Source organism: Artemia sp. Qi Xiang Cuo, chromosome 8 (genome assembly GCF_049724085.1).
Source record: "Artemia sp. Qi Xiang Cuo chromosome 8, ASM4972408v1, whole genome shotgun sequence".
NCBI classification, from domain to species: Eukaryota; Metazoa; Arthropoda; class Branchiopoda; order Anostraca; family Artemiidae; genus Artemia; species Artemia sp. Qi Xiang Cuo.
The window spans coordinates 72217823-72245389 of NC_142801.1; the positions used below are offsets into that span (position 1 = coordinate 72217823).

The 27567-nt window shown below is 36.5% G+C and overlaps 1 protein-coding gene across 2 annotated transcripts in view; it reads right to left on the reverse strand.

Annotated features, from left to right (window-relative positions):
* The window catches only part of LOC148949773 (protein MEMO1), a 153804-nt gene that overhangs the window by 76161 nt on the left and 50076 nt on the right, over nucleotides 1-27567 (reverse strand). For both annotated transcript variants that reach the window (XM_089093746.1, XM_089093745.1), the window contains exons 4-5: nucleotides 11096-11208; nucleotides 8517-8628 (exon numbers count right to left, since the gene is read on the reverse strand). In XM_089093746.1, the coding sequence (XP_088949872.1) occupies nucleotides 8517-8628; nucleotides 11096-11208 (225 nt within the window). The remainder of the gene's footprint in view (nucleotides 1-8516; nucleotides 8629-11095; nucleotides 11209-27567) is intronic.

The window sequence follows — 27567 nt, forward strand, 5'->3', positions numbered from 1 at the left end:
ATAAGGATCCTGGAAGTAAACTTGTTGAGGACCATAACAACCAAAAATTGAAAATGAAGAAGAGAGAAAAAAAAGAAAAAAAGAGTGAAAACACGGGTAAATTAAATCAAGTTGATTAAGAATTTAGAGAATTATAATATCAAAGCTTAGTAACATTGTTATACAGCGTTCGAAAACTTGTGGATAGCTCGACACTGGAGGGTATTATGTTCCATTGAAGTATAGATTTATAAATGGGAGATCACTGGGCGGAACTAGAGACACACTTGGGGACGATAAAAAAACGGTTGGGTGAACAGAGGCAGAGGCCTTCAGAATTATTACAATTAAAATCAGATAATAATTGGGGAGGAAGATTTTTATGGTAAGCGGAGTATGCAAGGGATAGATTTAAATTTTTAATGATTTGTTCAAGAGGGATAATACTAAAATCGGAGTACAAGTCCTGGGTGGGATATAGTCGGGGCAGCCGAAAAAGCGCTTTGATGGCACGGTTTTGGGCTGATTTTCATTTGTTGGTAACTGAAGGATAAGTGTTGCCCCAAACCGATCCACAGTATGACATATATGGGTAAATAAAAGAGTAATAAAGGGTGACAAGGATATCAGGAGGAAGAAAATAATTCACACGATTAATCATACTTACCTGTCGCAAGATTGTGGCTCTGATGTAGGAAATATGTGTTGCAAATGATAGGGATGAGTCTATGTGGACACCAAGAAACTTGGCAACTTCGACCTGCGGGAGGAGATTGGTGGAATATTTTAGGCCAAGTGCTTGCTGAGCTTCATTTTTTTGTAAGGGGTTTGACATAATACAACCTGACTTTTCTTGCTGTTAATGATCATGCAGTTAACGAGACACCACTCCTGTACTCTATTTAGAAGGATTTGAGCAGAGGTGACGACGGATGGTAAATTAGGGCCGGTGATGAAAAAGTTGCTATCGTCAGCAAAAAGTACTGGGTGCACTGATGGACCCAGGTCCGTAGCCAAATCATTAATATAAAGGAGAAAAGTATTGGACAAAGAACAGAGCTGTGCGGGACACCCTTCCGGACAGGTAGGGGATGCGAAGTCATGCCGCCCAGACTCACACTCTGTACTCTACCAGAGAGATAAGAGCCGAACCATGAGAAAGGAATTCCACGAATCCCTAAGTCATTGAGTCCGCTTAATAAAACACTGTGATAAACCATGTCAAGGCCTGAGAAAAATCCAGAAATAATCCTCATACGGTATTATTAAGGTCTAGTTGGAGACAAATAAACTTTGTTGTATCAATTAGTGCATGAATAGTGGAATACTTAGAACGGAAGCCAAATTGATGAGGAGAAATTAACGAATCTGAAGGATGAATCCCAAATAAAAAGGAAGAAAGACGTCGGAAGATAATTCTCTCGAGCACTTTAGATATGACTGGGAGAAGTGAGATTGGACGATAATTAATTATTTCAGACGGATCGCCTTTTTTATGAATCGGGATAACAATTGCTGATTTAAATATTTCTGGGAAGACTCCATTGGTCATAGACAGGTTTGCTATGTGCACAATGGGTTGACAAGCATCGAAAGATATGGTCCAAAGAAGCTTATTACTTACGCCAAAGAAGTCAGGTGTACTACTATTAGAGAGATATTCGATAACATGAAGCACCTCTTCACTATCAGTTGGAGAGAAAAACATGGATCTGGGATTCTTGCTAGGGTGTACTGACTCGGAGGGGGAACAGCAGTTAGCTTTTGGAATATTGGGGAAATAATTATTAAAAGCATCCGGTACTGAAATTGGGTCAATTAATCTGCCACTGATGTCCGTAAGGTTAATAGGTATAGATCTTGATTTCCTTCTTTTTTTTAAAGAATTTCATTTATTGTGAACCAAATTTTTTGCAAGCTCCCTTTGCAGTGAGAGATTTTTGAATAATAATAATTTTTTTGCTTCCCGGACGAGTTTGGTATATAAGTTTTTGTATTTTTTATAATTAATTAGGTCAATAACGCTACTGGTTTTGCAAACTAACTTATATAGGTCATTTTTACGGTATTAATTAAAAAAACAACATTCCGGAAAATCAATTTTTAAAAGAATTGTAAAAGGCAATTTTAAACTTAAGATAATAAGATACAAATCCCTGTTAAAACTCGAACTCAAAACAATCATACACTGCTATTAAATAATTCCTTATATCCAAAATCAGAGGAATTTAAATAAACAATAATAGGAAAAAACATACAACAAGTAATGATATAAATGAATAAATAGATTTTAAAGCGAGTTATGCTTAGATTGAATATGAAAATCAAGCTTAAAACGAAAACAAATATTTTGCTATTAAGGTATAAATGAAACTTAAAACGAACAGAAATTAAATAACAATCAATGCGAACAAACATACAATATATATTAATGTAAATGAATAAATAAATCTTAAAATCAGTGAAACTTAAATTGAATATGCAAATCAAGTTTGAATCGAATAAAAATAACTACAAACAAGAGTTTGGGTATCGCCTCACTGCAGAAGACAAAGACCTACTGCGTCATTGGCGCCTTACTGAAAACTATATTAGTCTTGAACAGTCTTGGAAAGTATAAACAAAATCAAATTGAATATTAGATATATAATGATATTAATTGTTGAAAGATCCATCAGTTAAAGATTTTTTTTCAGTGTAATTTTTATTTTCATTTTCAATGCTGTAAGCATTGGAAAAGAATAAATTTGTATTATACGAGTAATTCGTTTTCAGTGAAGCGACAATGGCGCAGAAGGCTTTAGGTTTTTAAAGTTAAAGAAGGGGGCAGTATCAAAATTTTGTTTGTAGTGAAGCTATATTTGTCTTGACCAATCTTGGAAAGAACTAATAAATTGAACTGAATATTTGATGCATAATGATATTAATTGCTGAAAACTCATCAGTTCAAAATTTTACTGTAATTTTAATATTTATTTTCAATGTTAAGTACAAAAGAAAACATTTGTAATATAATTCGTTTTCAGTAAAACGCCAATGACACAGTAGGTTTTAGGCTTCTGCAGTGAGGCGATACCCAAACTCTTGTTTGTAGTTATTTTTATTCGATTCAAACTTGATTTGCATATTCAATTTAAGTTTCACTCGTTTTAAGGTGTATTTATTCATCTACATTAATATCTATTGTATGTTTGTTCGCTTTGATTGTTTATTTAATATCTGTTCGTTTTAAGTTTCATTTATACTTTAATAGCAAAATATTTGTTTTCGTTTTAATTTTGATTTTAATATTCAATCTAAGCATTACTCGCTTTAATATCTATTTATTCATTTATATTATTACTTGTTTTATGTTTTTTGCTATGATTGTTTGTTTAATTCCTGTTCGTTTTGGGTTCCATTTACTCTTTAGTAGTAAGTTCTGGTCGTTTTGAGTTTGAATCTTAAAAGGTATTTGTATTTCTTGATATTAAGTTTAAACTAACCTGTACTTTTCTTTGAAAAAGTCGTTTTTCGAAAAGTTTTTTTTTTATTAATTACTTTTTTTTCGTTTTTGATTGCAAAAGGTTTCAAGTTTTTATGGCATGGGGGGGGGGATGCTTAATGTCCGAGCATTCTTTACTTTAAAAAACGGATCTAGAACTTTCAATTTAAATCGAATGAGGCTTTTTTCAAAGTCTATACGATTACATCTTTGATAAAAACCTTATATATGAACAATAGACAGCTTGCATAACTTGTGGACAGCGATTGACAACAATGAACAGATTGAAAAAATATCTCCATAACGGGGTTTAGACCATTTCACTTGCTGACACAATGGGATCTCGACTGTTTGGAATTGACCTTAATAGGATTATGTGTGCCAAAGGTATTTTGCATCTTTCACAGAGTATGTATTTTAACCTTATAATTGGATAATTATAATAGATTTACTATGTGTTCTTCCCATACAAAACTTTACCTTATTAAAGTCTTTGGGGTGGGGGCAGCGTAGTTGGCATAAAGAAGAAAATTTTAGCGTAGACAGCAGGAGAGGGGGAGGGCGAGGTTAGAGACTCATCCAATACGGGGCGGAACTTCACTTATCTCCTCCGTTCCCTATTTAGGAGATTAGACATACTCATTGGGCTGTAGAGCGTTGGACCGTTTGAATTGTGGAAGACGTCAAAATACTCAAAAATACTTTATATTTTTAGTTATTGCAGGATTGATTTCATAGATTGTGGAATGGTGAGCCCCCTGGGCCATCATTTGAGTGAGCCTCAACTCATAATATGCAATTTTGATTAATTGTTCCGTGGTATGTGCATATATTATTCTATATATGTTATTTTGAGTTATACTTTTATCGCATTACGTTCATATTTAAGCTTTGAGATGAAAACTTAAAACTTACCGTCGGAAGAGGTGGGGGGAAGTCTCCCCCCTTACATGCATAAATGACCAGCTAGAGAAACCTAAGTGCACAAGGAGACAATCTGTCTTGAACATGTCTTTTTTCTAAAGATATTTAGAAAATTATCTAAAGGACTGTAACGTACAATGCCTGACCTCTTTGTTGATTATCTATTCCCTTTACTTTCAGATGTAAAATTTAGAATATTATCGAATAGGTTTAGTCGTCCCCTGCCTGAATAATTCGCATTTGGAATACCCACCCCTGGGAAATTCCTCCCCCATTAAAGAACATTTTCTTTTCTTGCTGACAATTCCCCCGCGTTAAATTCCACCCAGCAGAAATTTATTTACTAATTTACATTAATATCAGCAGTAAATTTATTTATTAATTTAAATTAATATCTATTGTATGTTTGTTTGCATTGATTGTTTATTTAATGATTGTTTGATTGTTTATATGCCCCCAGGGCATAACTTACAACGCCTACCCCCGGGCCCTGGTGGGCTGTGTCGACACCGGAGTTTTTTGTTATCAGAACTTTGAACTATTTTAACAAAATGTCTATCTCAAAATTTTTATCTGATGCATTTAGGGCGTGGAGGAGGGGGGCGGGGGCTAGTTGCCCTCCAATCTCTTTTTTCTCTTAAAAAGTGAACAAGAACTTTCAATTTCTAATCAAATGAACCATCTTTAATTTTTATACGAGCATCCCGTCTATAAGAAGTGATGGGCGAGATTCGAAAAATCCTTAAATTAAAACCCTTCTCTGAGGGCTGTGGAAGAGTTGTCATCCTCAAAGACCTTCTTTCCAGAACTTAAAACTACGTTTAATATAATGACTGTCTAAAAATTTTGATTGGATGTCACTTTCCTCAAATCACTTTCGACAATTAAAAAGGGCACTAGCCCTTTGAATTTCCAATCGAATGAGCCTTCTTTGAAGTTTTTACGACACCGCCTTCTATAAAAACCTTATATGCCCCCAGGGTACAACCTAAAACCCTTGCCGTGAGGATTGTGGGGGTGTGTCCTCCTCAAAAACATATTTTCTAATTGACAATCAACTAGGATTAACAAAATGTATTTCAAAAAATTTCGTATTGGATGTGTTTGGGGGAATGACGGGCGTGGGGGGAGGGGACTAGTTGCCCTCCAATCACTTTCGACTATTAAAAAGGGCACTAGCCCTTTGAATTTCCAATCGAATGAGCCTTTTTTGAAGTTTCTACGACAATACCATCTATAAAATCCTTACATGACTCCAGGACGTAACTTGAAACCCGTGCCCTGAGGGCTTTGGGGGATTATTCCCTTCAAAAAAATGATTACTAACTGAAAATCAACTACGCTGAAGATAACTGCTTTCTCAAAACGTTTATTGGATGTGTTTGGAGGACGGATGGGCGTGGGGGGGGCTAGTTGACCTCCAATCAATTTTAAATATTAAAAAGGGCATTAACCCTTTGAATTTCTAATCGAATGAGCCTTTTTTGAAGTTTCTACGACAATGCCTTCTATAAAAACCTTTTACGCCCCCAGGGCATAATTTAAAACCCTTGCCCTAAGGGTTGTGGGGGATTGTTCTCCTCAAAAACATATTTTCTATCAAGAAATCAACTACGCTGAACAAAATGGAAATCTCAAAATTTTGATTGGATTTGTTTGGGAAAATGATGGGCGTGGGGGGGGGGGGGGCTAGTTGCCCACCAATCACTTTCGACTATTAAAAATGGCACTAGCCCTTTGAATTTCCAATCGAATGAGCCTTTTTTGAAGTTTCTACGACAAAACCTTTCCCAGGGAAGTGGATACAAAAATGTTATCAATTACAGTAGCGGTAGACCTCATAGGATCAACTCTAGTCGGAAAAAGGATTGTTGGAAGATGACCACTTGAGGTAAATGTTTCAAAGAATGTATCAAAATCATTATTATTGCTAACATTTAGTAAATTACAATTGAAGTCCCCAAAAACTATTGCCTTCTTTTGTAGTAAATAAATAAAACTAGAAAAGTGAATTTTAGACTTGACCGGATGTAAAGAGACATGCCACCAGAGGACTTGGTTAATTTTCTTTCAATATGAATAACTTGCAAACCTGGGATGGAAAATTCATTAGTATCATCAATTTCTGAAAGCCACGTCTCCGTTATTCCAATTACGTCAAACGGACAGTATCCATTAATTAAAATTAAATCTTTAAAATTAGTCCACTTATCTCGTATGCTTCTGATGTTAAAGTAAATTAAATTAAATTTGGTCTCTTCCATTTGCTTAGGTTTTACATTTTTTACAAAATCAAAAGTGTCGAGATATTAACAGTTAATGTGGTTCAAGGGGCTATCGGGGCTAGCTAAGGGGTTGGTGGGCAAATTATTTTGGTCATCGTAATACCTACAAGCAACATTATTGCATAGTGATAAATTTGTGAGACACGTAAAATCTTGCTTTTGCTACATCACTTTTTATTTACACCGGCCGCAATGCGAGATTTGAGCACTGGACACAATAGACTATAAAAAGTGTGACCCACCGTAGTTTACACAGTAAGAGATGTTGGTACAGAGCGTATCTTTCGAAAAAGAATGATTACCAGCAGAGCGCGCACATTTTCCACCTTACTGTTGCATTCTTTTAAGACGTGATCAGAAGATCTGCATTTAAAGCAACAACGCGGTACACTTATAAAGTCATAAACGCTGAAAATTTTGTATCCGATTTTTACACCATTTTTATCGCGTCACTTTTACCAAACGAGTAAAAAAAAAAACAAAAAAAAAAAGCTTGATAGTTTGGGACGACCCAAATCGACTTGTGTCCTCGTCTCCAGGGTGCATTTTAAATTCACTAGCATTATATGACAGCGGGATACCTTTTACTATTCCGAGGTACCGCTTCTGCAGAATCATCGTGCCAGCACCCGAAACAACAGACTACACAGACTCACATAAGTCAGAAGCTACAAATTTCTTAATATTCACATAAAGTTTAACTCTCAACGGCCGAATATTAGAAATCGAATCATGACCACTTAAATGGTCAATAAAGTCCTTACGGCTTGTCGAATCCCTAATAAACAGTGAAAATTTATAGATAGTAACAGTAGAGTGGCTATTGGCTAGCTTTAAAGGACTGTATCTTGACTGTTAATGTGCCAGAAAATGGATGGAATATGTCTCAATCTGGTTGGAAAATCTCTTTAATTGGACAGGCAGGTCATTCCCTCTCGAAATAAAGAGTAGAATAAGCTGTGGGTAAAAAGAGTAGAGTAGAATAATGACAAATACTGGGATTTCGAAATCGTTTGTATTATCATTCTTGATCAAGTCCAGAATATCACCTAGATGGCTCAGTGACGCTTTCGATCCAGTTCGCTTCTGAAATAAAGCTTCTGGATATAGCTTGGACCCAAGTCATTTCTTTGCCTTCATAATATCATCAACGTCAAAAAACTCCGCACCAAACTTCTTAATCATCTCATCATCAATTCCTTTCTCAACATTTTGCTGAACAAAATTCAGCGCCGGATAATGTTGTAAATTTTCTTCATCCCCTCCGGACATAATAAACAGCTATAGCACACTCACAATAAGTATTGCTCGTTCAAATGCTAGATGAATATTGAACTAATTAGGAGGGAACCATAGGTTAAAAAATAATTGTTGTGCTCGGAGTGTGGCGATTAGAATAGGGCCTTCCTAAAAAGACAAGGGAAGCGTCAGCCCCCGTTCACCTTATCCCCGCAGTTTAAGGGAGGCTCTCCCAGCAGGTACAACAGCGCTTGCGACGGGGGAACTGCCCCTCTCCTGCTTGCCTAATTAGGGTTACTAAATGTCTTATAAAACCACTTACGTCTTAATTAAATGAGCAAAGGATATCCAATAAAATTCTATAATCACTGGGTCACTGAATTCATTGATAAACGTAGGAGAAGATTACATGTCACCAATCCCAAGCCAATTCAATGTTTCGCAATATCTTACTGTCTAACAATTTCACTTTTGCAAACCAATTAAATTCGAAATTGAAATTACAAGATTTGTTTTCCCCAAAGGTGTTTCATAAGTTAAGATCCTCGACTAATATTTGAAAAACTAAGATCGACGAAAGATATACCTTGAAAAACAAAATCTACCTTTCAAAAACTTTAGCAACATAAGGTAGATGCAGTTCTATACTATGTTCATTCTCGTCTGTATCTGCAGACATCCACTGAAAGTGGCCAGTAGCTGCCAGCTCATTATTCACTAAAAAATACAATAAATACTGTAAACAAAATAAAAAAAAAGTTAAATGGAGTAAATAAGACGAAATAAGGCTATAATGAAGGAAAGATTAAGATGGCAAGACGAAATTTTATGAATGAAGCTTGACATATTGCCAAAAATCTGCCAAAGATCTATTGCGGAAAATCTTTTCGGTCATTCATCAACAACGAAAATAAAAGCACTTCGTTCTTATAGAGGGTGGGAGATCATAAGGGTGGATTCAAAAAAATAGAACTTAATGCGAGTGGCTAAAGAATGAAGCTTAGAAGAGAAGGAGGTGGGAGGTGTATACGCAGCTGTGTTGGCCACAGGCAGCTTGGTGCTGCAGTGACTTGTTAGTAGTAGCAGCGGCACATTTACGTCTTTTTGATTCAGATTCACTTTGATCAACTATTGATTTTATATTATTATGTATTAGACCTTTTTTTATTAAGTTCGCGTGCATAGGGTTAAGTGAGCACTCGCTTAAGTCTCTATTTAATGCCGTTTTATTGTTTGAGTTTTTTTTATTTGTTTTTTTAGTTTTACCGTTTGAGTTTTTTTATAACAGACAATGTGTTTATTCCCTAGATCTTCACTATTTATTAAAAAGCAACACGTTTTTCGACATAAAAGTAAGGAGCAACTGTAAAACTTAAAATAAACAGAAATTATTACTTATATGAGAGGGAGTGCCCCCTCCTCAGTACCCCAATCTTTACGTTAAAGTTTTACTTTTTGTTCCAATTATTTAAATGTGGCTCCTGAAAAACAAGTGGCTCTTTCATCCCTTAATTCTATGACTATCTACCTTAGTTCTGCCCTAGGAATGACATATGGACGGACGATAGATAGACTTATCTATCAATAAATGAAATGACATCATTTTTATACAATTCTAAAAAGGACTTATCCCAGATTTGCCTCTCACTCACTCGGACTATCTGTCTTGGCTTTTTCTACTATTAGCCACGTCATGATGCCTGCAAATTACTCGATTTTAATTCAAAATCAACGGGTTTAATTTGAATAATCAGCTTAATTTAAAGCTTAATCTGAATAAGAAGAATAATAAGCTCATTTAAATATTCTGTGGAATAGACTTTTGGTTTCTACTTTCCAAAAAGCGCAACCGAAATATTAAGAGTAAAGCAGATATATATTATAATAATTAGACAAGTCATTCAAAATATTGCCCAAAACGAAGCTATATCATATTATCTGGATTCTAGATGAGAGTGAAAATAAGGCTTATACGATTTTTGTAGGACTAGTTCCGAACGACAACACTACGTAAAAATTATAGCAGGTAGTTAAATAAGGTGGAATCATTTTGGCGTATATGTTCCAATAGGAATATATGTGCATTCATATTTTACAACAGGTAAATATAAAGCTTGCTTAGCTTTATTTATCTAAAGCTTCATTGGCTTTTGATAACTGTGAGGTATTACCTTGTCCTATCTTGTATAATAAAACTAAAAATAAATCTTATAAAAAATAAATAAAAGTAAAAAAATATGACAAATAAAAGAAAAAATTAATAAAAGTAAGTATAAAAATAAATAGATAGATTAAAGTAAAAAAAAAAAAAAAAAAAAAAAAAACAATGCAGCCAGTATTATTTTAAATATTTTTGTCAAAGGGAACATCACAAACAAAGCTATTATAAATCCCTATTATAATCCCTACTACATACTGGGTTTTCCTATCCTTTTGAAACATGTTTGGTTGTTTAAGGTTGTTTAAGATCCTATTGTGACTTCTCAAACAGTTTTTCGAAACTGGCAATCAAGCAGATATATGTACATAGCTAATTGACAAAATTTTATTAAAAGCTTTTTTACTTTTTTCAGACAGACATTTGTGGTAAATTTTCAAAAAAAGATTTTTCTAGAGCAAAAAAAGTAAAAAAAATCACTTTGAAATCAAATCAATCACGAATCCGACAGAAAAAAAATTCCCTAGAAAATAATGGACAGAAAATAATGAAGTAAGAATGAAAAATAAATCGAGAGATTAATGTAAAAACTAAAAACCAATACAGCCAGTAATATTTTTCACTTTTTTTGTTTAAGGGAAAATCATGAAAGAGGCAAATATAAATCCCTTCAACAACAAGTAAGTGACAGTACCTTCCACATCTATAATGAGATAATATAAAGGAGTTGCATATCTTCATCATATAAAGGATCATAGAAAAATCACAGATCATATAAAGGAGTTGCATATCTCCTTTTGTGATCATAGATCATATAAAGGAGTTGCATATCTCCTTTTGTGATCACGTATCATAAAAAGGAGTTGCATATCTCATTTTATGATCACATATCATAGACCATATAAAGGAGTTGCATATCTCCTTTTGTGATACCCAAACCATATAAAGGAGTTGCATACCTCCTTTTGTGATCACAGATCAAATAAAGAAGTTGCATATCCTACTACAACAAGTAAGTGACAGTACCTTCCATATCTATAACGAGATCATATAAAGGAGTTGCATATCTTTTCATCTGGGTAAGAGCACACTTGGAAAGTCGAACACGGTGAGATGGTCCCAGGATGAAAACCCGCTTGCTTAAAAAGAAAAACGAAATTATCATACATACGGCATAATTGTACAGGGTGCAGAAGAAGTCCGTTTAGGGAACCGAAAAGATTCAATCCAAAGTGAAGAAATGGATATCTATGTCCCAAAATCTCACAAGGTGAAGTAATAACTAGTTATGAAATAGAATATTCGAAGGCACTTTTGTGCATGGCCTCGTCTGAATTAAACACTACAATGACAAAGAACAAAATCACTCGATTCCCTATTCAACACTGTTTAAAACATACTGGTTCCTACATGACAATCGCATCCAGCCCCCCCCCCACCGGGGGACAGATATACTACTACTACTAATAACTAACAGCAGCACCAAGCCACCCAAGGCCAACACAGCTACACACGCTACTCCTCTATCCCAATCTAATAAAAGCCTCTCTTTTTTACTCCCTCTCAGGAAGTTCTCATTACCCTTTAATCTTTCTGTACGACATCCTCCCAACCCAACCCAGGAAGACTTGCTTTCCGTTTAGCCCTAGACGATTGGGCGAAAAGGATAATCTTCAACAATCTGTCATCTTTCATCCGCAGAACTTTCCCTAGCCCTCTTAACCTTTCTCTCATTATAGCGCTTGAAACCGGATTGAACCAGACTTGTCGTACAACCTACTATTTGAAATACGGTCAGTCAGCCGGGTACCCATAACAACCCATACGCAATTTCTCTGGAAAATATCTAGCAATATCTTCCTCCGTTTTTCGGAGCGCCTATGCTTCAAAGCCATATATGTCAACTGTCATCACTGTAGCTCCCAATATTCTAATCTTGGTTCGCAGACTTATCTTCCAATTCTTCTAAACTTTTTTCAATTGTGAAAAAAACAGCCTAGGCCTTGAATATTTTACTTTTAACATCTTCACTGCACCCACCATCTTTATTAATAATACTACCAAGGTAAGTGAAGTTGTTCACTTCATCGATCTTTCCGTTATCCAGCGTCTTCACTTATTCCTCGCCTTAGCGACTTAGTATTCTTAATATTTAATTTTCAAACCTACTCTAATACCCTGAACTCCAAAAACCTTTTAAAGTTCATTCAACTTTCATCTAAGATGCTTAAATCATCAGCAAAATCAAAATCCAGAAAAGTTTTACTTCCCAATTTGATTCCGTGTTTTCCCATTGCCTTTTCCGTGGTCCTTAAATCAAAGTCCATGGAAATGATACATATTAATGGGGATAGAAAACAAACCTATTAACTCCTAATTTAATATAAAACCAGCTACTAACGGCATTTCCTACTTAAACAGTTCGTGGTAACGAACTGTTTGAACATGGCAACGAACGTTGTAACATGGTAACGAAACGACCCGGCTCAATAGTAACCGAAACTCTAAAAAATGGAATTTGGTAACAATAGGTACATCAAAGAATCGGGTATTTATGCCGATTTCAAATATATAAGTTTCATCAAGTTTAGTCTTACCCATCAATAGTTACAAGCCTTGGAATATTTGCCTTATTTTCGAAAAAAGGGGAAAACACCCCTTAAAAGTCATAGAATCATTGTTTTTTTTTTTCCCAGGGGTGATCGTATCGACCCAGTGGTCGTCGAATATCGCAAGAGGGCTCATTCGAAATAAGATTAAAAGTTCTAGTGTCCTTTCAATTTGACCAAAAAAATTGGAGGAGAACTAGGCACCCTCCCACGCTCATTTTTCCCCAAAGACACTCCATCAAAACTCTGTGGCGTTAAGCAAAATGGTCGTAAGTCCACTTTTTACGATTTTACAGGAGGGTAAAAACAATGAAAAAATCAATCTCACAAATCAAAATTTAAAAAACTTGAAACTTTTAAGACTGATTCCTAGTTAATTTTCGGAGCGCAATTCGATGGAAATGTTCGAATTGCTGAATTGCTTTTATTTAGAAGATAAGGGACTTATTACTTTTTTGCAAAATGACAATTTTAAAAATTCGACTTTTTTTAATTTGCAAAAAGGGCACAAGTCCTTTCAGAGTTTAATTTCTTCGCTTACAATGCGTCAATTAAATACAAAAAATTAATCAAAATCACTTTAAGAATGATTAATCTTCTTCTGGAGTCTCAGCTTCGCCTGGAATGTAGTCACAAAGCGCATTGTCAGACAGAAGATTTCTGAAGAAACGGTGGAGATGCTCTGGGATGAAAGGAAGAAGAGATGAGGTCATCATACTTGGCTTTGCTGATTGTGTGGCCATTGGGAAATTTCGGGGAAAGAACTGGGATAGTAGCAACTCTACCCCTTTTTCGTAAATTCATGGTTCGGAATGGCTTGTCATTCTTGTGGGAAGTTTTGAACTGCACTATTCCTAATTCCTTTGTGTACCGGAACCAACGGATGTCAGTCCACTTGAACTCTTTTTTGTAAACGTCAATGTTTCTTCTGACAAAGACTTTCTTAAAGAATTCATCAAAATCTAAGATTTCATCCTTTTTCATTTGATGAGCATTCATAGATATCTTGCCTCTGGCAGTCCTGATGACATTTGCCCAGTCTGCAGGCACATTGACTTGAATGTTGGTCGTTTTCTTGGCCTTCTCTATCCTTGCATGATCCAAATCACATTCAAGATGGGTGTGGCCTGGTTCTAGAAACTTTTGATCAATTACTTCCAGCTCTCCAACAGCAACTTTGGAAATAAAGTAAGATAGCATCCCAGTAACAATAGAATTTCTATTCTGACCACTGCATGTGTCAGAGAAAAGAACGATGTGCTTGAGATTGGGCCGAATTTTACCAAGCAACAAAAATAAAGCGGAGACAACCTCACTAGCTCCCTTTTCTGACTGTCCCTCATGCCACAAAAAATTGTGGGATTTCTCTCCTTCTCCTGAAACATGCACTGTTAAATTATACGTCCAGAGCTGACGCTTATAGAATACTAACTTCGCCTGAACATCTGGGGTTGGAAGGCACTGTTGCATGTCAAACGTCCAAAGTTCCAAAGTTCCTCCTGATTTTAGTGCTTTTTCTTTGTCTTCCTTTTTTCTGTCATAAGTTAGTTTTAAGGCATTGTCATACTGCTCTTTTTGAATGATTGTAGGGTTTCCAGGATCAGGATCTGCCTGAATTTTCATTTTCAAGCTTTCACATAGGCCACAGGAATCATTGGCTGGAGGTCTGAATCCGAGATTGAAGTTTTCATAGAACACTTTCTTATAGTGACTTTTCGATACATTCTTTCTACCCTCTTCTTCACACTTTGCCTTGTAAAGGTCGAAAATTTTTGCAATATTTTAAATTCGAGGATAGATACTCTCTGGAGGTATGGACTCTTGAATAATGCGACTCAAAGGCCGCGAAAGAGTTTATGTGTTTTTTGATAAACTCCATATCAGTTTCTGGACACCTGTTGTGCGCTTGTCTCTCGGGGGTCGAATGCGGTGTCTGGATTACACCAAACTCAGTTATCTTTGAAACTATTCCTCTCATTTCTTTATCTGTGATGTCTAATGTCCCAATAAAACATGTTTTACAGACAGTTTCTACTTCTCCAGTGATATTCTTGAGTGTGTACTGGTAGGAAACACTTCTTACCCTATTGCTCTCGTCCACTCTCTTCCTCTTTCGCTTTGGTTGACCTTTTCTAATCAATCCAGCCAAAAACTGCTGTTGCACCAGTTTGTCACCAGCTTTCCAATAAGAGTCAAACATTACTTTCCTGGCTGGATTATCTATTCTATCGAAACAGCTCCCCTTACATTTTCCAGAACAGTCCTTGAAAGTTCTAGCACTATGTACTTTCTTGGAGGGTCATGTACTCTTCACCCTTTGCTTTCAACCTTCTTCGTTCCTGTCGGCTCAGCTCATGGAGCTTTTTTCGTCCTTTCTTTCTTCCTGAAGACTCGAGAATTCCTGCTTAATTGTTTCCATCAGCACCGTGGTTTGCATTCAAGTTTTTTTCAAAAACATCTGCGTTTCCCCGGCTTGTATCTTGATAGTTTTTCTCAGAACTATGGGTTGCATTCAGGTTTTCCCCAGAGCCATCTGCATTTCTCTGACTAGTATTCTGATCTCCTTGTCGTAGGCTTCCCTGATTTGCAGTGATATTCAAATCAGTTTCATTTGGTTCTTCCTCATGATCCTTACTTTGTTGGGTGTGACAGACTAATGAATCATTACTGAGATTGGTTGTCTCTGCCTGGGGCTCCTCTTCGCCTTCAGCCTCACTGTAGTTGTTGTCATAAGGCTCATATTGTGGCCCAGATGTGCTACTGAGGTCTTCCGAGCTATCATCAAACAGAAGCTCAGTGACAGCATCCAATGACAGTCTTCGTCTTGAAGATCTTTGTCTCTTCTCCATGCCTGAAAAAAACCTAGCTAAACGTTTTTTTATGTTAAACTTATCAAACTGTAAATCCAAATACCAAACATTCACAAATACCAACGAAATAGAGAAAGGAGGAAAATGCCAGATATCGAAAAAGTCTGGCCGCCTCATAGCCTAGCGTCATAACAGAAGTCAGTTTCTGAAAGAAGCCATTTAGCGCTGAGAATATTTTAAAAATTTTCACTTTCAGGAGACATATAGGTTTTGACTAATATATTACGTAGCCTAAATTACTGTTAGGTCTCCTTTATCTGCCCATTTCTTTGTTATTCTAACCCTATATCAGTCGACAGTATTTCCAAAAAATAGTGGTAAACTTGAGGAAAACCATCACACACTGGTTCCGGATTTTTGCTCACTACAAAAAAATGGGCACTTCCTCGTCAGCGTGTTCATGCAGACTTCTCTTCCAGTACTCTTCAATACCACTTTAAATCAGCACAAATACGTCCATTATATTCAAACTAAAGGGTAATAACCTGCACTTTACCTTCAGGACAGAATAATTCAATCAAATTTCAGAATGTTTACTATCCATGTGCCGAAGATTCTAAACTTCTGCGAAATCCAAAAGGGCACACATAGTTGCGTTCGTTTTCGCCGTTCGTCGTTCTTAGTTCAACCTAAGATATCTCCGTTTTACTCTTACCGTGCGTTTTATTTCTTCATCCTACCAACGGCGTTCTAAATTCAAAAACCGCCTTATAGTGGAACTTATCCACAAACACAGATACAAAAGATATCTTACCCTAGTAAAGAAAAAATATCCTACTCAGAAATTGTCCCAAAGTCAAACAAATGAAAATCTCTCACTATTTGTTAGTCTATTTGAAAGTTAGCGCCAAAAGTAAAACTAAACAAGTAAAACCGAGATAAAAGCTCAGTTCTTCATCCATACGACGACGATTCAACGACGGTTGGATGAAATTTCAAAAAACGGCTTAAACGCACGAACTGAAACGTCGTTTTACAAAAAAAAAAACGGCGTATTAGTAAAACCGAGGTTTGGATGGCGGTTGGATGGCGGAAACGAACGCCGCTCATGTGAAGGTCTTGAAAAAATTGGACTTAGGCCCTTTAGGCGTAACGCTTTTTCACGAATTTGAAGTTATGCCCTTTTGGCAAAATTTTTATCTCGGTCAGAACTGAAGATAGGCCCATTTTGAACAAACGAATCGATAGATCTCTTCGAGCCCTTTCGAACCATGTGCTTAACTCATTTTCGGAAAAAAGTGGAGTTACGCCCATTTTGCTTAACACCACAGAACTTTGAGATAGCCATTTTTGTTCAGCATAGTCAAAAATATAATAATTATGTCTTTAAAGATGACTTAATCCCCCATAGTCCCCGGGGGAAGGGCTACAAATACAGTATTGGTTATTGGGAAGTATACAGACGTTCACAGGGGGGATTTTTTTCTGGTGGGGGGGGATCGGGGGGAGCTTTTTCAACTGAAAGTAAGGAGCAACATCAAAACTTAAAACGAACAGAAATCATTATGTATATGAGGGAGTTCGCCCCCTAGTCAATATATCGCTCTGTACGTTAGAGTTTTTTTTAGTACTTCCAAAACAGTTATTTATTCTAACTAAACGGCCTTTGTGATTGAGCGGTCATTCTTAAAGAATCGGAACAAAATTCGAACTTCAGCAAACATACCAACCAATGTATTTTTCTAATAAGCCCTGATTGCTGATAATCCATTGACAATAAATCATTAGATTTAGGTCACGACCTCGTTCAACTGCCTATCTGTCAGAATCACTAAAGTAGGAAAACTTCACCGAATGTTTTTTTTTTGTTTTTTTTTTACATTAGCACATTATAGTCTAAAACTATAGTTGGCCGCATTAGGAGGAGCGGCTGGAACACAATAGTGACGGTAAAGACCAAGATATCAAACAGTTCCTGGTAACGAGCTGTAAGTAAGGAGCGTAAGTAAGAAGAGTAAGGAAACAGTGTCCACCGAGGAATCAAATGGTAATATTTTTTGTTATTACAAAAAATGGTAATATTTATTTGTTATTTTTTTTGTTATTACAGTGTTTACCAGAGGCAACGCTATAGCGTTGCCTATAGTAAAGGCTATACGGCTCCAATATTTTATTATTATTTTTTTGCATGGGGCACTTCATATGGAAGGTGTCGTCATATAAACTTCAAAGGAGGCTCATTCGATTGGAAATCAAGAGTTCCAGTGCCCTTTTTAAGGGTCAAAAGTGATTGGAAGGCAAACAATACCTATTTTACGCCCACCATTTCCCCAAACACATCCAATCAAAATTTTGAGTTACCCATTTTGTTCTACGTAGTTGATTTCCAGATAGAAATTATGTTTTTGAGGAGGACACTCTCCCCACATCCCTCAGGGCTAGGGTTGTAAGTTATACCCTGGGGGTTTATAAGGTTTTTATAGATAGATTTGTCGTAGAAACTTCAAAAAGTACTCATTTGATTGGAACTCCCCCCAGAGTCTTCAGGGCAAGGGTTGTAAGTTATGCCCTGGGGGCATATATGGTTCTTATGGAAGGAATGATCGTATAAACTTCAGAGAGGGCTCATTTTATTGGAAATTGAAAGTTCTAGTTCACTTTTTAAGCGTGAAAATATATAAGAGGGTAACCAGCCCCCCCCCCCCCAAACCCTTTTTTCCCAAATACATCCGATTAAAAATTTTAGATAGCTATTTTGTTAAAAATAGTTCTAAGGTCATATAACAAAAATTCCGGTGTCGACACAACCCCCCATTACCCGGGGGCAGGCGTTGTAAGTTATGCCCTGGGGGCATATATGGTTCTTATGGAAGGGATGCTCGTATAAAATTCAAAGAAGACTCATTTAATTGGAATTTAAAGTTCTAGTTCAGTTTTTAAGAGTCAAATGAGATTGGATGGCAACTAGCTCCCCTCCCCCATCCACGCCCTTTTTTCCTCAAACCCATCTGATAAGAACTTTAAGATAGCCATTTTATTTTAAATAGTTGAAAGACCATATAACGAAAAATTCGGGGTCAACACAGCCCCCCCCCCCAAGGCCGGAGGGCAGGCGTCTTAAGTTATGCCCCGGGGGAATATATGGTTCTTATGGAAGGGATGCACGTAAAAACTTCAAAGATGGCTGATTTAATTGGAAATTGAAAGTTCTAGTTCAGTTTTGAGAGTCAAAAGAGATTGGAGGGCAACTAGCCTCCCCCCCTCCACGCTCCTTTTTCTCCAAATGCATCCGATAAAAAATTTGAAACAACCATTAAGTTAAAAATTGTTCTAAAGTCAGACAACAAAAACTCAGGTGTCGACGCAACCCACCAGGGTCCGGGGGCAGGCGTTCTAAGTTATGCCCTGGGGCATATATGGATCTTATGAAAGAGATGCTCATATAAACTTTAGAGAGAGCTCAATTGATTAGAAATTGAAAGTTCGAGCACACTTTTTAATAGTCAAAAGAGATCCGAGGGCCATTAGGCCCCCCCCACCTTCTTTTTCCAAACCCATCTGATGAAAATTTTGAGATAGACATTTTGTTAAAAATAGTTCAAAGGTCAGAGAAGAAAAACACCGGTGTCAATACATCCCCCCAGGGCCCAGGGGAAAGCGTTCTAAGTTATGCCCTAAATGCATGTATGGTTCTTATGACAGGGATGCTCGTATAAACTTCAGAGGGCTCATTTGATTGAAAATTGAAAATTCTAGTTCACATTTTAAGAGTCAAGTGATTTAAGGGTAACTAGCCCCCCCCCCCCACACCCTTTTTCCCCAAAGCCATCCGATACAAAATTTGAGATAGCCATTTTTTTACTGTTCAAAAACTAGATAACAAAAACTCCGGTGTCAACACAACCCCCCAGGGCCCGAGGGCAGGCGTTGTAAGTATTGTCCTGGGGGAATAAATGGTTCTTATGAAAGGGATGCTCGTATAAACTTCAGAGGGGGCTCATTTAGTTGGAAATTGAAAGTTCTTGTTCACTTTTTAAGATTCAAAAGATAACCGAGGGCAACTAGCCCACCCCACACCCCCCGACCCTTTTTTCCCCAAACCCATCCAATAAAATTTTTAAGATAGCCATTTCATTAAAAATAGTTCAAAGGTCAGATAAGAAAAACTCCTGTGTCGACACATCCCCCCAGGGCCCGGTGGCAGGCGTTGTAAGTAATGCTCTGGGGGCATATACTGTTCTTATGGAAGGGATGCTCGTATAAACTTCGGAGAGGGCTCATTTGATTGGAAATTGATTGTCCTTGTTCACTTTTTAAGAGTCAAAAGAGATCGGGGGACAACTAGCCCCCCCACCCTCCGCGCCCTAAATGCCTCAGATAAAAATTTTTAGATATACATTTTGTTCAAAGTTCAGATAGTCAAAAGAGATCAGAGGGCAACTATCCCACCAAGGCCCCTTTTCCCCAAATGCATCCAATAGAAATTTTGAGATTGTCATTCTGTTAAAAATAGTTCAAAGGTCAGATAAAAAACTTCGGTGCCGACACAACCACCCAGGGCCACCAGGGCCTTTATTCCCCAAACCCAACCGATACAAATTTTGAGATAGCCCTTTTTTTTAAATAGTTCAAAAGTCAGATAACAACAACTCCGGTGTCGACACAACCCCCCAGGGTCCGGTTGGCAGGCATTGTAAGTTATGTCCTGGGGCTGTATATGGTTTTTATGAAAGGGATGTTCGTATAAACGTCCGAGGGGGCTCATTTGAATGGAAATTAAAAGTTCTAGTTCATTTTCTCAGAGTAAAAAAAGATCGGAGGGCAACTAACCCCACCCACCCTCCACGCTTTTGGGTTTATCGGATGGATAGACCCCTCCGATAAAAAATTGAGGTGGCCGGTTTGTTAAAAATAGTTCAAATATCAGATATTAAAACTCTGAGGTCGACACAACCCCCCAGGGCTCAGGGACAGGCGTTGTAAGTTATACTCTGCGGGTATATATGGTTATTATAGAAGGGATGCTCGTATAAACTTCAGACAGGGCTCATTTGATAGAAAATAGAAAGTTTTACTTTACTTTATAAGAGTCAAAAGAGACTGAAGGGCAATTACCCCCCCCCCCCCCACGCCCTTTTTTCCCCATGCCCATCCGATAAAAATTTTTAGATAGCCATTAAGTTAAAAATAGTTCAAACATCAGAAAATAAAAACTCCGAGGTTGGCACAAACCCATTTTTTCACTTTGATATTGTTACTTTGATACCAGTTTTGATACTTTGATGAACATTTGATTATTTAAATATAGTTTGATTTTGAAATAAGGAATTTTTAAAAACTTGAAGCTTTTTGCAATCAAAAACGAATAAAAATTAATTAAAAAAAATTCCGAAAAGTAAGTTTTTTAAAGAAAATTAAAGGCCATTTTAAACTTAAGCTCAGCATATAAAATACCTGTTAAAATTTAAACTCAAAACGACCAGAAATTACTATTAAAGAATAAGAGAAACCCAAAACGAACAGAAATTAAATTAACAATGATAGCCAAAAACATACAACAAGTAATAATATAAATGAATAAATAGATCTTAAAGTGAGTAATGCTTATATTGAATATGAAAATCAAGCTTAAAATGACAAAAAAATATTTTGCTATTGAAGTATAAATGAAACTTAAAACAAACAGAAATTAAATAAACAATCAATGCAAACAAACATACATTAGATATTATTGTAAATGAATAAATAAACCTTAAAACGAGTGAAACTTAAATTGAATATGCAGATCAAGCTGGAAACAAACAAAAATCACTACAAACAAGAGTTTGGGTGTCGCCTCCTTCTCTCACTGTAAAAGTCTAAAACCTACTGCGTCATTGGCACTTCACCGAAAACTATATGCGTCTTGGAACAGTCTTGGAAAGCATGAACAACATCAAATTGAATATTTGATGTATAATGATATTAATTGTTAAAAGATCCATCAGTTCGAGAATTTATTTCACTGTAATTTTATTTTTATTTTCAATGCTGTAAGATCTGGAAAAAAAAATATTTGTAATATAATTCGCCTTCAGTGAAGTGCCAATGACGCAATGGACTTTTGGTTTTATCTACAGATAAGGAAGGTGGCAGTACTTTCATTTTTAGGAAAACTTTATTTGTTATGAACTACTTTTGATAGAAATAGAAGGTAGAATGAGATCTATGGTAGATGAAGGCGTGAGTTGATGGAAGATCAACAATCAAAAATGGTATTGTTACTTTTATATTTACTTTCAATATTAAGTACAAAGGAAAATATTTGTAATAAAATTGGTTTTCAGTAAAGCGACAATGACGCAGTAGGTTTTAGACTTGTACAGTGAGAGAAGGAGGCGATATCCAAACTCTTGTTTGTAGTGATTTTTGTTCGTTTCAAGCTTGATTTGCATAGGCTATTCAATTGCAGTGTCACTCGTTTTAAGATTTATTTATTAATTTACATTAATATCTATTGTACGTTTGTTTGCACTGATTGTTTATTTAATTTCTGTTTGTTTCAAGTTTCATTTGTATTTCAATAGGAAAATATTTTTTTCGTCTTAAGCTTGATTTTTATGTTCATTCTAAGCATTACTCGCTTTAAGATCTACTTTTTCATTTATATTATTGCTTGCTGTATGTTCTTTGCGATCATTGTATATTTAATTTCTGTTCGTTTTGGGTTTCATTTATTCTTTAATAGTAATTTTTGGTCGTTTTGAGTTTGAATTTTAGCAGGTATTTGTATCTGCTGAGCTTAAGTTTAAAATGACCTTTTCTTTTCTTTCAAAAACTTATTTTTCGAAATTTTTTTTAAATTAATTTTTGTTCGTTTTTGATTGCCAAAAGCGTCAAGTTTTTGAAAATTCCTTATTTCAAACTCAAACTTGAAATAATAAAACTTTGAAAAACTTATTTTTCGGAAAGATTTTTCTAATTAATAGTTAAAAAAAGGCAGTACATAAGAGTGTTAGCGAATATTTTATGGTAAAAGGAAATGGTCTTCTTTTGTATGAGGTGTTACATTATTTTTGTTCAATATTTACACTTGTTCAACACAACTTCATCTACTCTTGTTATTCTATAATTTTTAAAGATAAGCTGAATCAGGGCACACTAAAATCTTTCCAAACCTCAGAAGATACAATAGGAACGAAATGGCTAAACTGCACACAAGCTTTTTTGATAATACAATTCTGTTTGCAGTTGATGTTTTTATTTTGTTTGCCCTTTGCATATCAAGATATTAAAATTACGTATTTCAGATAATGCATGTTGCTTTTGTACCTGTCTTGCAGAACCAGTGATTGGACAACTGTTGAGAGAGGGGACTTAGGCACCCCTGATATTCTAAGTTTTAGCTTAGAATATCAGGGAACTTCAGAGCATTTTAAAAATGCTCTGCATAAATTGAAAAATTGAATTGCCATTCAGTATTGTATTTTGTATTCAAATGTCCTTTCACTGTTACTTTGAGAGGGTCTTCATATTTTAGTTTTGTGTTAGCTTTAAGATTTTTTTTTATATTATCATTGGATTCTTATCATTATTTTTTGTTTTTTGAATATTGTGCACTGAGGATGGTCAAGCGGGGGTCTTAACCGAAATACTTGCATTGTAATTGGAAAATTAAAATTGTATTGTTGTAGAGGTTTTTTTCGTTTTGGAAAATTGTTGAGGGAGGGGGTTAGGCACCCCTGATATTCTAAGTTTTATCGCCATGCAAAGGCTCACGCTCACCGACCATATTTACCCTACTTTGGCGTTTATGGCCCACTTATCCGGGTAATCACCACACTGTGTTATTTTTTCTCTGTTTTTGGCTAAATCTGTTTCTGCTCTACAAAAAAATTCTTTTCTTTTTCGTTGGTAATCGACTTCTCAACTTTCATAGTTGGTTGAAACGAACTATTATTCTTGATATTAACAATTATAATGCACCCTCGTTCAGTAGCACGTTTGCAACGGTATTAATGGAAGTGCAAAAGCGCTGCATAAGTAAGCAGCAATAATACTTCAATATATTATTTTCTGTTTACCCAGGCCACTTTATATGGAAGAAGTTGTCGTAGAAACTTTGGGCAATAAGATAGCATTTTCAGCACATGTTGAGAGAGATATTGATCTAAATACATTATATATTGATCTAATTGATCTAAATCAAAAGATTCTATGTGCATCCAAGTTTGTCAAAGGTGGTATCTGTGATATTCAAGGAACTGATAAATTTCAGAAATATTCAGGGCATGTTGAGGGTGGTATTGAGCTAAATTTAAAGAAAATAGGTGCATCCCAGTTGTCAAAAGGGCGAACCTGCAATATTTGAGAAACTGCTAAAGGTAACAAGTTGAAATTTTCAGGGCATGTTGAGGGGGGGGGGGGTGGGGGCGTTAAACTAAATCGAATGAAACTAGGGGTTTCCATATGGTCAAAAGGACGTATCTACGATATATCAGGGACGGCTTTGGGAAATAAGTTTACACTTTCAGAGCATGTTGAGGGGGATACTGAACAAAATCAAAAGACAATAGTAGAAAGGGGGGTCCGACTCCCACGAGAACACCCTGCTGCCACCTACAACTTTTTTTAACACCAAATTTGGGCATAGAGTCCCTAGGGAGAACACGTGGTTAATTAAAGCGATTGGGAATTTGGAACACCTGTGCTGTCAGTCATTAATCAAATTGTTTCCGGGCAAAGTTTAATAATGTCTGACAGGTACTGTCAATCATTAATCAGATTGTTTCCAGGCGAAGTTTAATAATGTCTGACAGGTGATGTCATGATTGATTGATTGACATTAAAGGGGAATTAATCTGTTGTTTCTAAAGAGAATTGATTCACGAGAGGGGAATTAATTTGTTGTTTCTAAAGAGAACTGTCTCCGAGCGAATGTTTCGATCTTAGCAATGAAGAGATTGATTCACGTAAGGGTTTCCAAATAATTTGAAACGTGTCAGCGCAGAGATGCCAAAACAAAAGGAACACGCTGAAATTACGTTTAGGGATTATTTGGGCGAAACGGTTTTAACCATTTTAGGGAATTATTTCGGCGAAACAGTTAGAGACATTTTAAAAGATGATTTTAGAAGAGAATTTAAGGGTGAAACTCTGTGGTCGTTATAATACATAAGTTGTATTTTAACAGTGTCGTGAGGTCCCCTACCCCAACCCCAAAGGGTTCTGATCCCCCTACCCCAACCCCAAAGGGTTCCAATCCTACTACCCCAACCCCGAAAAAAGCCCCGGTCCTCAAAGGTCCCCCAAGCTCCCAAAGGGCCCCCGGATCCCCAAACGCCCTCCCCGGGCCCCCAAAGGCCCTCCTCCCCAATCCTCAAAGGTCCCCCAGGCACCCAAAGGGCCCCCGGACCCCCAAAGGCCCTCCCCGGGCCCCCAAAGGCCCTCCCCCAGCCCCCAAAGGCCCTCACCAGGTCCCCAAAGGACCACCCGGCCCTAAAGGCCCCCCCAGACCCCCAAAGGACCCCCAGCACCTCAAAGGCCCCTGAGGCCCCATTTTTTAATACTTTTTATGGCTTTATTATATCTTTTCAGAACAAGTTATTTTCTTAATGTCCATCCTAAACCCATTTTACAAGTTGAAGTACCCATCCCTTTCACCCACAACTTTACTATACTGATTTTTGAAAGCTCCAGCACCAAGCAATACTTTTCAAAGCCATTTCAGAACAAGTTCTTTTCTTAATGTCCTTCCTAAACCCATTTTACAAATTGAAGTACCCATCCTTTACACCCACAACTTTACTATACTGATTTTTGAATACTCCAACAACAAGCAATACTTTTCAAAGGCATTTCAGAACAAGTTCTTTTCTTAATATCCCTTCAAACCCATTTTACAAGTTGAAGTACCCATCCTTTTCACCCACAACATTACTTTACAGCTCTTGAAGGCCACAACACCAAGCAATACTTTTCAAAAGGCATTTCAGAACAAGTTAGTTTCTTAATGTCCCTTCTAAACCTATTTTCCAACTTGAAGTACCCATCCTTCTCACCCACAACTTTACTTTACAGCTTTTGAATGCTTCAACACCAAGCAATACTTTTCAAATGGAATTTCATAACCAGTTCCTCTCTTAATGTCCCTCCTAAACTCATTTTACAAGTTGAAGTTCCCATCCTTTTCACCCGCAACTTTACTTTACAGCTTTTTGAATGCCCCAACTCCAAGCAATACTTTTCAAAAGGCATTTCAGAACAAGTTATTTTCTTAATTTCCCTTCTAAACCTATTTTACAACTTGAAGTACCCATCCTTCTCACCCACAACTTTACTTTACAGCTTTTGAATGTCCCAACACCAAGAAATACCTTTCAAAAGACATTTCAGAGCAAGTTCCTTTCTTAATGTCCCTCCTAAACCCATTTTCCAAGTTGAAGTACCCATCCTTTTCAACCATAACTTTACTTTACCGCTCTTGAAGGCCACAACACCAAGCAATACTTTTCAAAAGTCATTTCAGAACAAGTTATTTTCTTAATGTCCCTTCTAAACCTATTTTCCAACTTGTAGTACCCATCCTTCTCACCCACAATTTTACTTTACAGCTTTTGAATGCTCCAACACCAAGCAATACTTTTCAAATGACATTTCAGAACCAGTTCTTTTCTTAATGTCCCTCCTAAACCCATTTTACAAGTTGAAGTACCCATACTTTTCACCCACAACTTTACTTTACAGCTTTTGAATGCCCCAACACCTAGCAATACTTTTCAAAAGGCATTTCAGAACCAGTTCCTTTCTTAATATCCCTCCTAAACCCATTTTACAAGTTGAAGTACCCATCCTTTTCACACACAACTTTATTTTACAGCTCTTGAAGGCCCCAAAACCTAGCAATACTTTTCAATGCATTTCACAACAAGTTCTTTTCTTAATGTCCCTCCTAAACCCATTTTACAAGTTGAAGCACCCGTACTTTTCACCCACAACTTTACTTTACAGCTTTTTGACAAGCTATTTTCTCAATGTCCCTTCTAAACCTATATTCCAACTTGAAGCACTTTATCTTTTTCACACACAACTTTACTTTACAGTCTTTTGCATACCACAACACCAAGAAATACTTTTCAAAAGACATTTCAGAACAAGTTTTTTTCTTAATGTCATTCATAGACCAATTTTACAAGTTGAAGTACCCATCCTTTTCACCCACAACTTTACTTTACAGCTTTTTGGATATCTCAACACCAAGAAATACTTTTCAAAAGACATTTCAGAGCAAGTTCCTTTCTTAATGTCCCTTCTAAACCCATTTTCCAACTTGAAGCATCCTTCCTTTTCACCCACAACTTTACTTTACAGCTTTTTGGATACCCCAACACCAAGAAACACCTTTCAAAAGGCATTTCAGAGCAACATCTTTTCTTAATGTCCCTTCTAAAACCATTTTACAAGTTGAAGCATCCATCCTTTTCACCCACATCTTTACTCTACAGCTTTTTGGATACCTCAACACCAAATATACCATTCAAAAGGCATTTCAGTGCAAGTTCCTTTCTTGAAGTCCCTTCTAAACCCATTTTCCAACTTGAAGTACCCGTCCTTTTCACCCACAACTTTACTTTACAGCTTTTTGGATTTACGTACGCGCGCGTACGTAGGCTAGCCTAACCTAACTTAACCTAACCTAACATAACTTAATCCAGCCTAACCTAACCTAACTTAAACATGGAGACCCAGTTATCTAGCTAACCTAACCTACCTAACCTGTCTTAACCTAGCCTAATCTAACCTAACTTAATCTAGTCTAACCTAATTTAATCTAGTCTAACCTAATCTAACCTAACCATTCGCGCCGGAAACTCCCCCACTGTTGACTTGATATTTCTCTCTCACACATCATTCTTGTTTTTAATATTTTGTTATCTTTGAAAAAAACTAGGACTGAACTGTAACTTTTTTCTTTTCTCTGATATAATTAATAAGAAAACATTAAATTTATGTGTGTCTTTGTTAAATTACTAAATGAAGTGGAAAATTTATATTTTTCTCTGGAGAAATTAGAATTGAACTGTAAGTTCTTTAATAAAAT